This window comes from Pristiophorus japonicus, unplaced genomic scaffold (assembly GCF_044704955.1).
Source record: "Pristiophorus japonicus isolate sPriJap1 unplaced genomic scaffold, sPriJap1.hap1 HAP1_SCAFFOLD_3375, whole genome shotgun sequence".
Taxonomy (NCBI): domain Eukaryota; kingdom Metazoa; phylum Chordata; class Chondrichthyes; family Pristiophoridae; genus Pristiophorus; species Pristiophorus japonicus.
Window position 1 is genome coordinate 438 of NW_027253189.1, and position 14,069 is coordinate 14,506.

At 52.9% G+C, this 14,069-nt stretch overlaps 1 protein-coding gene across 1 annotated transcript; it reads left to right on the top strand.

Annotated features, from left to right (window-relative positions):
• Positions 1-1,470: 1,470 nt before the first annotated feature.
• Positions 1,471-13,786, top strand: LOC139250034 (histone deacetylase 6-like; the record flags this gene model as incomplete). The annotated part of the gene is made up of 7 exons (XM_070872597.1): positions 1,471-1,581; positions 4,316-4,398; positions 5,376-5,463; positions 7,144-7,184; positions 7,928-8,024; positions 9,785-9,882; positions 13,682-13,786. Coding segments are annotated over 7 exons (623 nt in total), but the record flags the coding sequence as incomplete, so codon positions are not given.
• Positions 13,787-14,069: the final 283 nt, after the last annotated feature.

The window sequence follows — 14,069 nt, forward strand, 5'->3', positions numbered from 1 at the left end:
TTAATTGTTTCCGCGTGAGCTGCTGGGTCCATTCGCTGACTCTCAGTATGCCCCAGGGCCGCCCGCCGTTGGCTATCGGTGAGGACAGGTCGGGTTCTCAGGCCCTGAGGCCCCCAAGCCACCTCTCCCGTGCAGCGGCAACTGGGACTGGGGTCGTCGCCGTGGATGGAGGTGGGGAGGAGTTCGAGGGGCGGAGGAGTGGAACGGGGTGGGGTGGGGTGGGAGGGTGGGTCTGTCGCCAACAGCCCGGCTTCAGAAAGAATAAGCGTTTCATCTCCGCAAGTCCAGGACCAGATTCGACGAGCTGAGCTTCCAGATGGGTTTCTGGCCCTTGCAACAGGAACAGGAGGAGCCCATTCAGCCCCTCGAGCTTGTTACATGAGGAACAGGAGGAGGCCCATTCAGCCCCTCGAGCCTGTTACATTTGGAACAGGAGGAGGCCATTCAGCCCCTCGAGCTTGTTACATGAGGAACAGGAGGAGCCCATTCAGCCCCTCGAGCTTGTTACATGAGGAACAGGAGGAGGCCATTCAGCCCCTCGAGCCTGTTACATTTGGAACAGGAGGAGGCCATTCAGCCCCTCGAGCCTGTTACATTAGGAACAGGAGGCCATTCAGCCCCTCGAGCCTGTTACATTAGGAACAGGAGGAGGCCCATTCAGCCCCTCGAGCCTGTTACATTAGGAACAGGAGGAGGCCCATTCAGCCCCTCGAGCCTGTTACATTAGGAACAGGAGGAGACCATTCAGCTCCTCGAGCCTGTTACATTAGGAACAGGAGGAGGCCATTCAGCCCCTCGAGCCTGTTACATTAGGAACAGGAGGAGGCCATTCAGCCCCTCGAGCCTGTTACATTAGGAACAGGAGGAGGCCATTCAGCCCCTCGAGCCTGTTACATTAGGAACAGGAGGAGGCCCATTCAGCCCCTCGAGTCTGTTACATTAGGAACAGGAGGAGGCCATTCAGCCCCTCGAGCCTGTTACATTAGGAACAGGAGGAGGCCATTCAGCCCCTCGAGCCTGTTACATTAGGAACAGGAGGAGGCCCATTCAGCCCCTCGAGCCTGTTACATTAGGAACAGGAGGAGGCCCATTCAGCCCCTCGAGCCTGTTACATTAGGAACAGGAGGAGGCCCATTCAGCCCCTCGAGCCTATTACATTAGGAACAGGAGGAGGCCATTCAGCCCCTCGAGCCTGTTACATTAGGAACAGGAGGAGGTCCTCTTGTTGTGTAAATAGTTTGTGGTGGGGTGTGTGGGACGACGGCTGGGTGGCTGGCTGGCTGAGCACGTTGAGCACCGTGCCGCCTGGTTGCAGGGTGGGTGAGGCCCGCCGGGGGCGTCTCATAGCCGTGGAGGAAATGCCGGGCCCAGCACAGACCACGCCCGCCGTGACTGGACTGTCGGTCGATGCAGGGACTGCGGCTGACAGAAATGCGACCTCCCCTCCCTCAATCCTGCTTCCTTTTGCAGAATAGCAAGAAGACCATGCGAAAGACCGACAATCGGACGGACGGCAAGTCTCAGGCGCAGATCCAGCCGGTCAACACCGCGGACACGATCAGCACACAGTTGAGCGACCTGGTAGGTGCCCAGTGCAGAGCGACAGGAGGGAGAGAGAGAGAGAGAGAGACAGACAGACAGACAGAGAGAGAGAGAGAGAGAGACAGAGAGAGAAAGAGAGAAAGAGAGAGAGAGAGAGAGACAGAGAGAGGCAGAGACAGAGAGAGAGAGAGACAGAGAGAGAGAGAGAGAGAGACAGAGAGACAGAGAGACAGAGAGAGAGAGAGAGAGAGAGAGACAGACAGAGACAGACAGAGACAGAGACAGAGAGACACAGAGAGAGAAAGAGACAGACAGAGAGAGAGAGGCAGGGAGACAGAGAGAGACACAGAGAGAGAGAGAGAGGCAGAGAGACACAGAGAGAGACACAGAGAGAGAGAGAGAGAGACACAGAGAGACGGAGAGACGGAGAGAGGGAGAGAGAGAGAGAGAGTCAGACAGAGAGAGAGAGACAGACAGAGAGAGAGGGAGAGACAGACAGAGAGAGAGAGAGAGAGAGAGGCAGGGAGACACAGAGACACAGAGAGAGAGAGAGAGACACAGAGAGAGAGAGAGAGACACAGAGAGAGAGAGAGAGAGACACAGAGATAGAGAGAGACAGAGAGAGAGAGAGAGGCAGAGAGACACAGAGAGAGAGAGAGAGAGAGAGCGACAGATTGAGGTGCTGTGTTTTTGGGGTCAATTCTCCGGTCCTCTGCCGTGTCTGTCATTGAGGGGGTCGCATCTCCGTGGCAGAGGTCAAGTGTGACCGGCGGCTGTCAGACGGGTTGTCAGAACCTGGGCCCCCTTGCCCGGGCAGTATGGGTGCAATGTCTTTGCTTCGGGGGGGGGGTCTCTGCTTCAGAATTCAGAGCAACACATTGCGATTGCGAACAAGTTGGTTTGTTAGCAAAAGGTTTAACGATCACACAACACATTACCGGTTCATCCACCGGGCTCACAACCTCCTGCCTCATCCCCTGAACCCAACTGGCTGGGGTTTTATTGAGTCTTGTCAACGTCACGTGACTGGCTAAGCCACTCCCCACTCAACAGTTCTACAACTGTTTTAATTAACAGGTGAAGCCAAGTGCCCTCCTTATTAAAGAGATACTAGAACCCACAAATTAACAATAAAACTTTAATGAACCTTAATCGATCAAATTAAAATGTGTTTGCCGGGGGGGGCGATGATGCACTCCAGTCCCTCCGGCGCCCACCTCTCGCGGAAGGCCGCGAGCGTACCGGTGGACACCGCGTGCTCCATCTCCAGGGACACCCTGGCTCGGATGTAACCGCGGAACAGAGGCAGGTAGTCGGGGCTGAACGACCCCCTCGACCGCCCGCTGCCCGGACCGGCTGATGGCCCCCTTGGCCAGGCCCAGGAGCAGCCCTACGAGGAGGCCCTCAGACCTGCCCGCTCCCCTCCGCACAGGGTGCTCAAAGATCAGGAGTGTGGGACTGAAGTGCAGCCAGAATTTGAGGAGCGGCCCCTTCAAATATTGGAAGAGGGGCTGCAACCTCTCACGATGCTCGAACACGGACTCCTCCAGGCCGCGGAAATTGCAGGCGGCCTGGGAGCCCGTGAACCGACTTAAAAACTTATTGCATGGGACTGCTCCATGCCCTGCAAGCCAGGTCCCCAATTGATTCAACAGCTCTACAACTATTTTATGCATCATCATCATCATCAAAGGCAGTCCCTCGAAGCGAGGATGACTTGCTTCCACGTCATTGAAGGACCTAATATTCCGGATCCCGAACTACATCCTGAAGGGTGGAAGATGCCTGTGGGTGGATTTTTTTTAACGTGGGGTGACCGTTGCACACCAGCCACCACACGGGGCTTGACAGAGCGAGGTCTGGGTCCAGGGGCAAGGGTTAACCAGGACGACTGGAGACCGGCTCTGCTGCATGGACCCAGTGCGCTCACATATCGCACACAGTGTGGGCTGGGCCCGTGCTGCCCCCTGGGCCCTCGCCTCTCCTGGGCCCCGATCACGTCCCTCCAACATCTCTCGCCGCTCCTTCGCCCCTGACCTCGCCGCTCCTGCTGTACCTGCCCGCGCTCCAATCACCGCCCTGGGCCTTGGTGACGTCCAATCCAATCACCCTCTTCACACCCGTGCATACACACAGGGGCATACTTTCTCGACCAGGCCCAACATCCCCAGCATCGAAGCACTGACCACACTCGACCAGCTCCGCTGGGCAGGGCCACATTGTCCGCATGTCCCCCCCGACACGAGACTCCCAAAGCAAGCGCTCTACTCGGAACTCCTTCACGGCAAACGAGCCAAAGGTGGGCAGAGGAAACGTTACAAGGGACCACCCTCAAAGCCTCCCTGATAAAGTGCAACATCCCCACCGACACCTGGGAGTCCCCGGGCCCAAAGACCAGTCCGCCCTAAGTGGAGGAAGTGCATCCGGGAGGGGCGCTGAGCACCTCGAGTCTCGTCGCCGAGAGCGTGCAGAAACCAAGCGCAGGCAGCGGAAGGAGCGTGCGGCAAACCAGTCCCACCCTCCCCTTCCCTCAACCACTGTCTGTCCCACCTGTGACAGGGACTGTGGTTCCCCGTATTGGACTGTTCAGCCACCTAAGGACTCCAGTTAAGAGTGGACGCAAGTCTTCCTCGATTCCGAGGGACTGCCTATGATGATGATGACTTTACAATGGTTGGGAGGATTAATACCGCAAGCTCCTGGTTCAGTGCAAGAGCACAGCATACCGGTTAAGTCTCAGCCGTTGACATTTCTACCTCTCGGACACACACAGCACCTGGACAAAGACCCCATCCTCTCAGTGACTGCGTTGATCCACCATGTACGACTGACGGAGCCGATATGCTTGTGGGACAGGTACGTGTTACTTCACAGTACGCAACAACGTGGGAGTATGTGTCAGTATTTACAGGGGGTCCCCGGGAGTGTGTCAGTATTTACAGGGGGTCCCCAAGAGTGTGCCAGTATTTACAGCAGGTTCCCGGCAGTGTGTGTCATTATTTACAGGGGGTCCCCGGGAGTGTGTCAGTATATAACAGGGTGTCCTCGGGAATGTGTGTCAGTATTTACAGGGTGTCCCGGGAGTGTGTGTCAGTATTTACAGGGGGTCCCTGGGAGAGTGTCAGTATTTACAGGGGGTCCCCGGGAGTGTGTCAGTATTTACAGGGGGTCCCCGGGAGAGTGTCAGTATTTACAGGGGGTCCCCGGGAGTGTGTCAGTATTTACAGGGGGTCCCCGGGAGAGTGTCAGTATTTACAGGGGGTCCCCGGGAGTGTGTCAGTATTTACAGGGGGTCCCCGGGAGAGTGTCAGTATTTACAGGGGGTCCCCGGGAGAGTGTCCGTATTTACAGGGGGTCCCCGGGAGTGTGTCAGTATTTACAGGGGGTCCCCGGGAGAGTGTCAGTATTTACAGGGGGGCCCCGGGAGTCTGTCAGTATTTACAGGGGGTCCCTGGGAGTGTGCCAGTATTTACAGGGGGTCCCCGGGAGTGTGTCAGTATTTAAAGGGGGTCCCTGGGAGTGTGTCAGTATTTACAGGGGGTCCCTGGGAGTGTGTCAGTATTTAAAGGGGGTCCCTGGGAGTGTGTCAGTATTTACAGGGGGTCCCTGGGAGTGTGTCAGTATTTAAAGGGGGTCCCTGGGAGTGTGTCAGTATTTACAGGGGGTCCGCAGGAGTGTGTCAGTATTTAAAGGGGGTCTCCGGGAGTGTGTCTGTATTTACAGGGGGTCCCCGGGAGAGTGTCAGTATTTACAGGGGGTCCCAGGGAGAGTGCTACCGGTTACAGGAAAAATATTGGAAACCCACCAATGTCTACTTGTTTTTTCATCTGTAGCTCCTCTCCAGAGAATGCAGAGAGTGTGACAGCTGTGATGGCAAAAATCGAAGAGTACGGACTCATGCAGCGGTGTAAACTGTTGGAGGTAAGAGCAAATACTCCAATATCGTACAGGCACTGTCCCATCAAACACTTCCAGGGCAGGTACAGGGGGTTAGATACAGAGTAAAGCTCCCTCTACACTGTCCCACCAAACACTCCCAGGGCAGGTACAGGGGGTTAGATACAGAGTAAAGCTCCCTCTACACTGTCCCACCAAACACTCCCAGGGCAGGTACAGGGGGTTAGATACAGAGTAAAGCTCCCTCTACACTGTCCCACCAAACACTCCCAGGGCAGGTACAGGGGGTTAGATACAGAGTAAAGCTCGCTCTACACTGTCCCATCAAACACTCCCAGGGCAGGTACAGCACGGGGTTAGATACAGAGTAAAGCTCCCGCTACACTGTCCCACCAAACACTCCCAGGGCAGGTACAGCACGGGGTTAGATACAGAGTAAAGCTCGCTCTACACTGTCCCATCAAACACTCCCAGGGCAGGTACAGCACGGGGTTAGATACAGAGTAAAGCTCCCGCTACACTGTCCCACCAAACACTCCCAGGGCAGGTACAGCACGGGGTTAGATACAGAGTGAAATTCTCTTATCCGACCGCGGAATTGATCTTTAACGGTAACCCGCAGAGATTGCCTCCTGCAGTGTGCCTCCCTTCTTTCCCCAGGTTTTCCAGGTAGAACTCCTGCTTTGGCTCCTGCCTGCTCCTCACTCTCTCCACGGTCTGCCTCTTGCCATATTTTTCTGCTGCGTGTCTCTCTCTCCCCACTCGCTAGTCCAGGCTCATTTCTGTCCCTCCCCTGATTCCCAGCCACTTGCATCAATCCAGTGCCTTTAACGTAGTAAATGTCCCACGACGCTTCACAAGATCGTAAATCAGGCAAAATTCAACACCAAGCCCCGTGAGGAAACATAGAAACATAGAAAGTAGGTGCAGGAGTAGGCCATTCGGCCCTTCGAGCCTGCACTGCCATTCAATATGATCATGGCTGATCATGCAACTTCAGTACCCCATTCCTGCTTTCTCTCCATACCCCTTGATCCCTTTAGCCGTAAGGGCCACATCTAACTCCCTTTTGAATATATCTAACGAACTGGCCTCAACAACTCTCTGTGATAGAGAATTCCACAGGTTCACAACTCTGAGTGAAGAAGTTTCTCCTCATCTCGGTCCTAAATGGTCTGCCCCTTATCCTTAGACTGTGATCCCCGATACAGAGGGAGCACCGCACTGTCGGAGGGCGGTACTGAGGGAGCGCCGCACTGTTGGAGGGGCAGTACTGAGGGAGCGCCGCGCTGTCGGAGGGGCAGTACTGAGGGAGCGCCGCCCTGTCGGAGGGGCAGTACTGAGGGAGCGCCGCCCTGTCGGAGGGACGGTACTGAGGGAGCACCGCACTGTCGGAGGGGCGGTACTGAGGGAGCACCGCACTGTCGGAGGGGCAGTACTGAGGGAGTGCCGCACTGTGGGAGGGGCAGTACTGAGGGAGTGGCGCACTGTTGGAGGGGTGGTACTGAGGGAGCGCCGCACTGTCGGAGGGGCGGTACTGAGGGAGCGCCGCACTGTCGGAGGGGCGGTACTGAGGGAGCGCCGCCGGGTCGGAGGGGCAGTACTGAGGGAGCGCCGCACTGTCGGAGGGGCAGTGTGAACTTACCCGGGACAATACCAGCCGCAGTTCAGTGATCATTTTGTCTCCCTGTGCTTTTTCTGCAGGGCAGACTTGCAACCAACGAGGAACTCCTGATGGTTCACAGGTGAGTGAAGAGGAGCTCACGAATACGGGAGCGTCAAATAGCTAAAACCTTCCTTCTCCCAGCTCTGAAGAGTGCAGGACCGACTTACTGCGATTATATCGGGCCCTGGTGAGACCACACCTGGAGTATTGTGCACAGTTTGGGTCTCCTTACCTAAGGAAGGATATACTTGCCATAGAGGGAGTGCAGCGAAGGTTCACCAGACTGATTCCTGGGATGGGGACATTGTCCTATGAGGAGAGATTGAGCAGACTGGGCCGATATTCTCTGGAGTTTAGAAGAATGAGAGGTGATCGCATTGAAACAGACACAATTCTTACAGGGCCTGACAGGGTAGATGCAGGGAGGGTGTTTCCCCCGGGCTGGGGAGTCTAGAACCAGGGCTCACAGTCTCAGGATAAGGGGGCGGCCATTTAGGACTGAGATGAGGAGGAATTTCTTCACTCAGAGGGGGGTGAATCTTTGGAATTCTCTGCCCCAGAGGGCTGTGGGGACTCAGGCGTTGAGTATATTCAAGGCTGAGATCGAGAGATTTTTGGATATTAAGGGCATTGAGGGATCGGGCGGGAAAGTGGAGTTGAGGTCGATGACCAGCCGCGAGCTCATTGAATGGCGGAGCAAGCTCGAGGGGCCGAATGGCCGACTCCTGCTCCTGTTTCCTATCTTCTTGAGAGGCTGTGAAAAAGGGACAGGTTGTGTTCAACGAGTCGAACAGTTAAGACACTTGCACTGATTTATTTCAGCCCAGAATACATCGACCGCATCAAATCAACAGAAAAGATGACGACTGAAGAGCTGCATACATTGTCTGACTCGTATGATTTAGTTTACTTCCACCCCGTGAGTCTTCCACACCATGTTCTCAATCTCCACCGTCAGCCAAGGCTACAGTGGGAGTGAATGGGAAGGGGTTGGGTCCATTGGGATTGTGTACAATTGGAGTGAATGGGAAGGGGTTGGGTCCATTGAGAATATGTACAGTGGGAGTGAATGGGAAGGGGTTGGGTCCATTGGGATTGTGGACAGTGGGAGTGAATGGGAAGGGGTTGGGTCCATTGGGATTGTGTACAGTGGGAGTGAATGGGAAGGGGTTGGGTCCATTGAGAATATGTACAGTGGGAGTGAATGGGAAGGGGTTGGGTCCATTGGGATTGTGGACAGTGGGAGTGAATGGGAAGGGGTTGGGTCCATTGAGAATATGTACAGTGGGAGTGAATGGGAAGGGGTTGGGTCCATTGGGATTGTGGACAGTGGGAGTGAATGGGAAGGGGTTGGGTCCATTGGGATTGTGTACAGTGGGAGTGAATGGGAAGGGGTTGGGTCCATTGGGATTGTGTACAATGGGAGTGGATGGGAAGGGGTTGGGTCCATTGGGATTGTGTACAGTGGGAGTGAATGGGAAGGGGTTGGGTCCATTGGGATTGTGTACAGTGGAAGTGAATGGGAAGGGGTTGGGTCCATTGAGAATATGTACAGTGGGAGTGAATGGGAAGGGGTTGAGTCCATTGGGATTGTGTACAGTGGGAGTGAATGGGAAGGGGTTGGGTCCATTGAGAATATGTACAGTGGGAGTGAATGGGAAGGGATTGGATCCATTGGGATTGTGTACAATTGGAGTGAATGGGAAGGGGTTGGGTCCATTGGGATTGTGTACAGTGGGAGTGAATGGGAAGGGGTTGGGTCCATGGGGATTGTGTACAGTGGAAGTGAATGGGAAGGGGTTGGGTCCATTGAGAATATGTACAGTGGGACTGAATGGGAAGGGGTTGGATCCATTGGGATTGTGTACAATTGGAGTGAATGGGAAGGGGTTGGGTCCATTGGGATTGTGTACAGTGGGAGTGAATGGGAAGGGGTTGGGTCCATTGGGATTGTGTACAATGGGAGTGGATGGGAAGGGGTTGGGTCCATTGGGATTGTGTACAGTGGGAGTGAATGGGAAGGGGTTGGGTCCATTGGGATTGTGTACAGTGGAAGTGAATGGGAAGGGGTTGGGTCCATTGAGAATATGTACAGTGGAAGTGAATGGGAAGGGGTTGAGTCCATTGGGATTGTGTACAGTGGGAGTGAATGGGAAGGGGTTGGGTCCATTGAGAATATGTACAGTGGGAGTGAATGGGAAGGGGTTGGATCCATTGGGATTGTGTACAATTGGAGTGAATGGGAAGGGGTTGGGTCCATTGGGATTGTGTACAGTGGGAGTGAATGGGAAGGGGTTGGGTCCATTGGGATTGTGTACAATTGGAGTGAATGGGAAGGGGTTGGGTCCATTGGGATTGTGTACAATTGGAGTGAATGGGAAGGGGTTGGGTCCATTGGGATTGTGTACAGTGGGAGTGAATGGGAAGGATTTGGGGTCCATTGGGATTGTGTACAGTGGGAGTGAATGGGAAGGGGTTGGGTCCATTGGGATTGTGTACAGTGGGAGTGAATGGGAAGGGGTTTGGGTCCATTGGGATTGTGTACAGTGGGAGTGAATGGGAAGGGGTTTGGGTCCATTGGGATTGTGTACAGTGGGAGTGAATGGGAAGGGGTTGGGTCCATTGGGATTGTGTTCAGTGGGTTTGCTGCGCTGTCTCACTCTTCTCTCTGGTTCTCAGAAGTCCTATACTGCTTGCTGTCTGGCTGTGGGCTGTATTCTACAACTGGTGGATGAAATCATGGGGTCGAAGGTCAGGAATGGCATGGCTGTGGTCAGGTGAGTTTGTTTTCTGACGGGGCTGCGTGTCTTCCCCTCTCTTCCCCCCCCCCCGCCCCATTCCCAAAGATTCCTGAGACACCCAGGGTGATTCTCGTGTGCTCTGAATTCCCTTCAGAAAGGTTCACATTTCTCCAGTGCCTTTCAATACCTCATGACATCCCAGTGCGCTTTGACGCCAATGTAGCACTGTTGTAATCAGAACACATGAAATCGGAGCAGGAGTCGGCCATTCGGCCCCTCGAGCCTGCTCCGCCATTTAATACCATCATGGCTGATCCGATCATGGACTCAGCTCCACTTCCCTGCCCGCTCCCCGTAAACCTTCACTCCTTAATCATTGAAAAATCTGTCTCTCTCTGTCTTAAATATATTCAATGTCCCGGCTTCCACAGCTCTCTGGGGCAGAGAATTCCACAGATTTACAACCCTCTGAGAGAAGAAATTCCTCCTCATCTCAGTTTTAAATGGGTGGCCCCTTATTCTAAGACCATGCCCCCTAGTTCTAGTCTCCCCCATCAGTGGGAACATCCTCTCTGCATCCACCTTGTCAAGCCCCCTCATAATCTTATACGTTTCGATAAGATCACCTCTCATAAGAACATAAGAACATAAGAATTAGGAACAGGAGTAGGCCATCTAGCCCCTCGAGCCTGCTCCGATATTCAACAAGATCATGGCTGATCTGGCCGTGGACTCAGCTCCACTTACCCGCCCGCTCCCCGTAACCCTTAATTCCCTTATTAGTTAAAAATCTATCTATCTGTGACTTGAATACATTCAATGAGCTAGCCTCAACTGTTTCCTTGGGCAGTAAATTGCACAGATTCACAACCCTCTGGGAGAAGAAATTCCTTCACAACTCGGTTTTAAATTGGCTCCCCCGTATTTTGAGGCTGTGCCCCCTAGTTCTAGTCTCCCCGACCAGTGGAAACAACCTCTCTGCCTCTATCTTGTCTATCCCTTTCATTATTTTAAATGTTTCTATAAGATCACCCCTCATCCTTCTGAACTCCAACGAGTAAAGACCCAGTCTACTCAATCTATCGTCATAAGGTAACCCCCTCATCTCTGGAATCAACCTAGTGAATCGTCTCTGTACCCCCTCCAAAGCCAGTTATATCCTTCCTTAAGTAAGGCGAGCAAAACTGCACGCAGTACTCCAGGTGCGGCCTCACCAATACCCTGTACAGTTGCAGCAGGACCTCCCTGCTTTTGTACTCCATCCCTCTCGCAATGAAGGCCAACATTCCATTCGCCTTCCTGATCACCTGCTGCACCTGCAAACTAACTTTTTTGGATTCATGCACAAGGACCCCCAGGTCCCTCTGCACTGCAGCATGTTGTAATTTCTCCCCATTCAAATAGTATTCCCTTTTTTTTTCCCAAGGTGGATGACCTCACACGTTCCGACATTGTATTCCATCTGCCAAACCTTAGCCCATTCGCTTAACCTATCTAAATCTCTTTGCAGCCTCTCTGTGTCCTCTACACAACCCGCTTTCCCACTAATCTTTGTGTCATCTGCAAATTTTGTTACACTAAACTCTGTCCCCTCTTCCAGGTCATCTATGTATATTGTAAACAGTTGTGGTCCCAGCACCGATCCCTGTGGCACACCACTAACCACCGATTTCCAACCCGAAAAGGACCCATTTATCCCGACTCTCTGCTTTCTGTTAGCCAGCCAATTCTCTATCCATGCTAATACATTTCCTCTGATACCGCGTACCTTTATCTTCTGCAGTAACCTTTTGTGTGGCACCTTATCGAATGCCTTTTGAAAATCTAAATACACCACATCCATCGGTACACCTCTATCCATCATGCTCATTATATCCTCAAAGAATTCCAGTAAATTAGTTAAACATGATTTCCCCTTCATGAATCCATGTTGCGTCTGCTTGATTGCACTATTCCTATCTAGATGTCCCGCTATTTCTTCCTTAATGATAGTTTCAAGCATTTTCCCCACTACAGATGTTAAACTAACCGGCCTATAGTTACCTGCCTTTTGTCTGTCCCCTTTTTTAAACAGAGGCGTTACATTAGCTGCTTTCCAATCCGCTGGTACCTCCCCAGAGTCCAGAGAATTTTGGTAGATTATAACAAATGCATCTGCTATAACTTCCGCCATCTCTTTTAATACCCTGGGATGCATTTCATCAGGACCAGGGGACTTGTCTACCTTGAGTCCCATTAGCCTGTCCAGCACTACCCCCCTAGTGATAGTGATTGTCTCAAGGTCCTCCCTTCCCACATTCCCGTGACCAGCAATATCTGGCATGGTTTCTGTGTCTTCCACTGTGAAGACCGAAGCAAAATAATTGTTTAAGGTCTCAGCCATTTCCACATTTCCCATTATTAAATCCCCCTTCTCATCTTCTAAGGGACCAACATTTACTTTAGTCACTCTTTTCCGTTTTATATATCTGTAAATGCTTTTATTATCCGTTTTTATGTTTTGCGCAAGTTTACCTTCGTAATCTATCTTTCCTTTCTTTATTGCTCTCTGAGTCATTCTTTGCTGTCGTTTAAAATTTTCCCAATCTTCCCACTAACCTTGGCCACCTTATACTCATTCTTCTAAACAATGAGTACAGGCCAATCCTACTCAACCTTGCCTCATAAGACAACCCCTTCATCCCAGGAATCAACCGAGTGAACCTTAATGTAGGAAACGCGGCAGCCAATTTGCGCACAGCAAGCTCCCACAAACAGCAATGTGATGATGACCCAGATAATCTGTTTTTAGTGATATTGGTTGAGGAATAAATACTGGCCCCAGGAGAACTCCTCTGCTCTTCTTACAGGAGTAGCCATGGATCTTTTAAACCCAACCTCTGAGACCAAGCTCCTGCCCTAAGATCACCTCTCATTCTGAATTCCAATGAGTAGAGGCCCAACCTACTCAACCTTTCCTCATAAGTCAACCCCCTCATCCCCGGAATCAGTCGAGTGAACCTTCTCTGAACTGCCTCCAAAGCAAGTATATCCTTTCATAAATATGGAAACCAAAACTGCACGCAGTACTCCAGGTGTGGCCTCACCAATACCCTGTATAACTGGAGCAAGACTTCCCTGCTTTTATACTCCATCCCCTTTGCAATAAAGGCCAAGATACCATTGGCCTTCCTGATCACTTGCTGTACCTGCATACTATCCTTTTGTGTTTCATGCACAAGTAACCCCCAGGTCCCGCTGTACTGCAGCACTTTGCAATCTTTCTCCATTTAAATAATAACTTGCTCCTTGATTTTTTTTTTCAGACCTCACACTTTCCCACATTATACTCCATCTGACAAATTTTTGCCCACTCACTGAGCCTGTCTGTGTCCTTTTGCAACTTTATTGTGTCCTCCTCACACATTGCTTTTCCTCCCATCTTTGTATCGTCAGCAAACTTGTCTACGTTACACTCAGTCCCTTCTTCCAAGTCGTTAATATAGATTGTAAATAGTTGGGGTCCCAGCACTGATCCCTGCGGCACCCCACTAGTTACTGATTGCCAACCAGAGAATGACCCATTTATCCCGACTCTCTGTCCTCTGTTAGTTAGCCAATCCTCTATCCGTGCATGACCTCACACTTTCCAACATGACACTCGAGCTGACAAATTTTTGCCCACTCACTTCTACCAGGTGGCCGTGGGATCTTTTACGTCCAGCTGATAGACATCCTGTCCCAGCAGGGACCCTGCTCCCTCTTATGGAAGCCTATTGCCCCCCCCCACCCCTCTGACGGAGAGTCCGAACTCCTCTCGGCCACGCCTTCTCACACTGGACTATGTTGGTTTCAGACCCCCGGGACACAACGCCCACCGAGACAGCGCCAGCGCTTACTGTATCTTCAACAACCTCGCCATTGCAGCCGGGTACTCCATAAAGAAGCATGGTGTGGAACGGTGAGCACGCAGGGCGCGTCGTTACGGGGGGGGGGGGGAATGGGGGGACTGGGGGGGGGGAATGGGGGGACTGCGGGGGGGGAGGAATGGGGGGACTGGGGGGGGGGAGGAATGGGGGGACTGGGGGGGGAGGAATGGGGGGACTGGGGGGGGAAAGGAGGGACTGGGGGGGATGGATGGGGGAACGGGGGGGTGAGGGGGGACTGGGGGGGGGGAGGAATGGGGGGACTGGGGGGGAAAGGAGGGACTGGGGGGGGATGGATGGGGGAACGGGGGGGTGAGG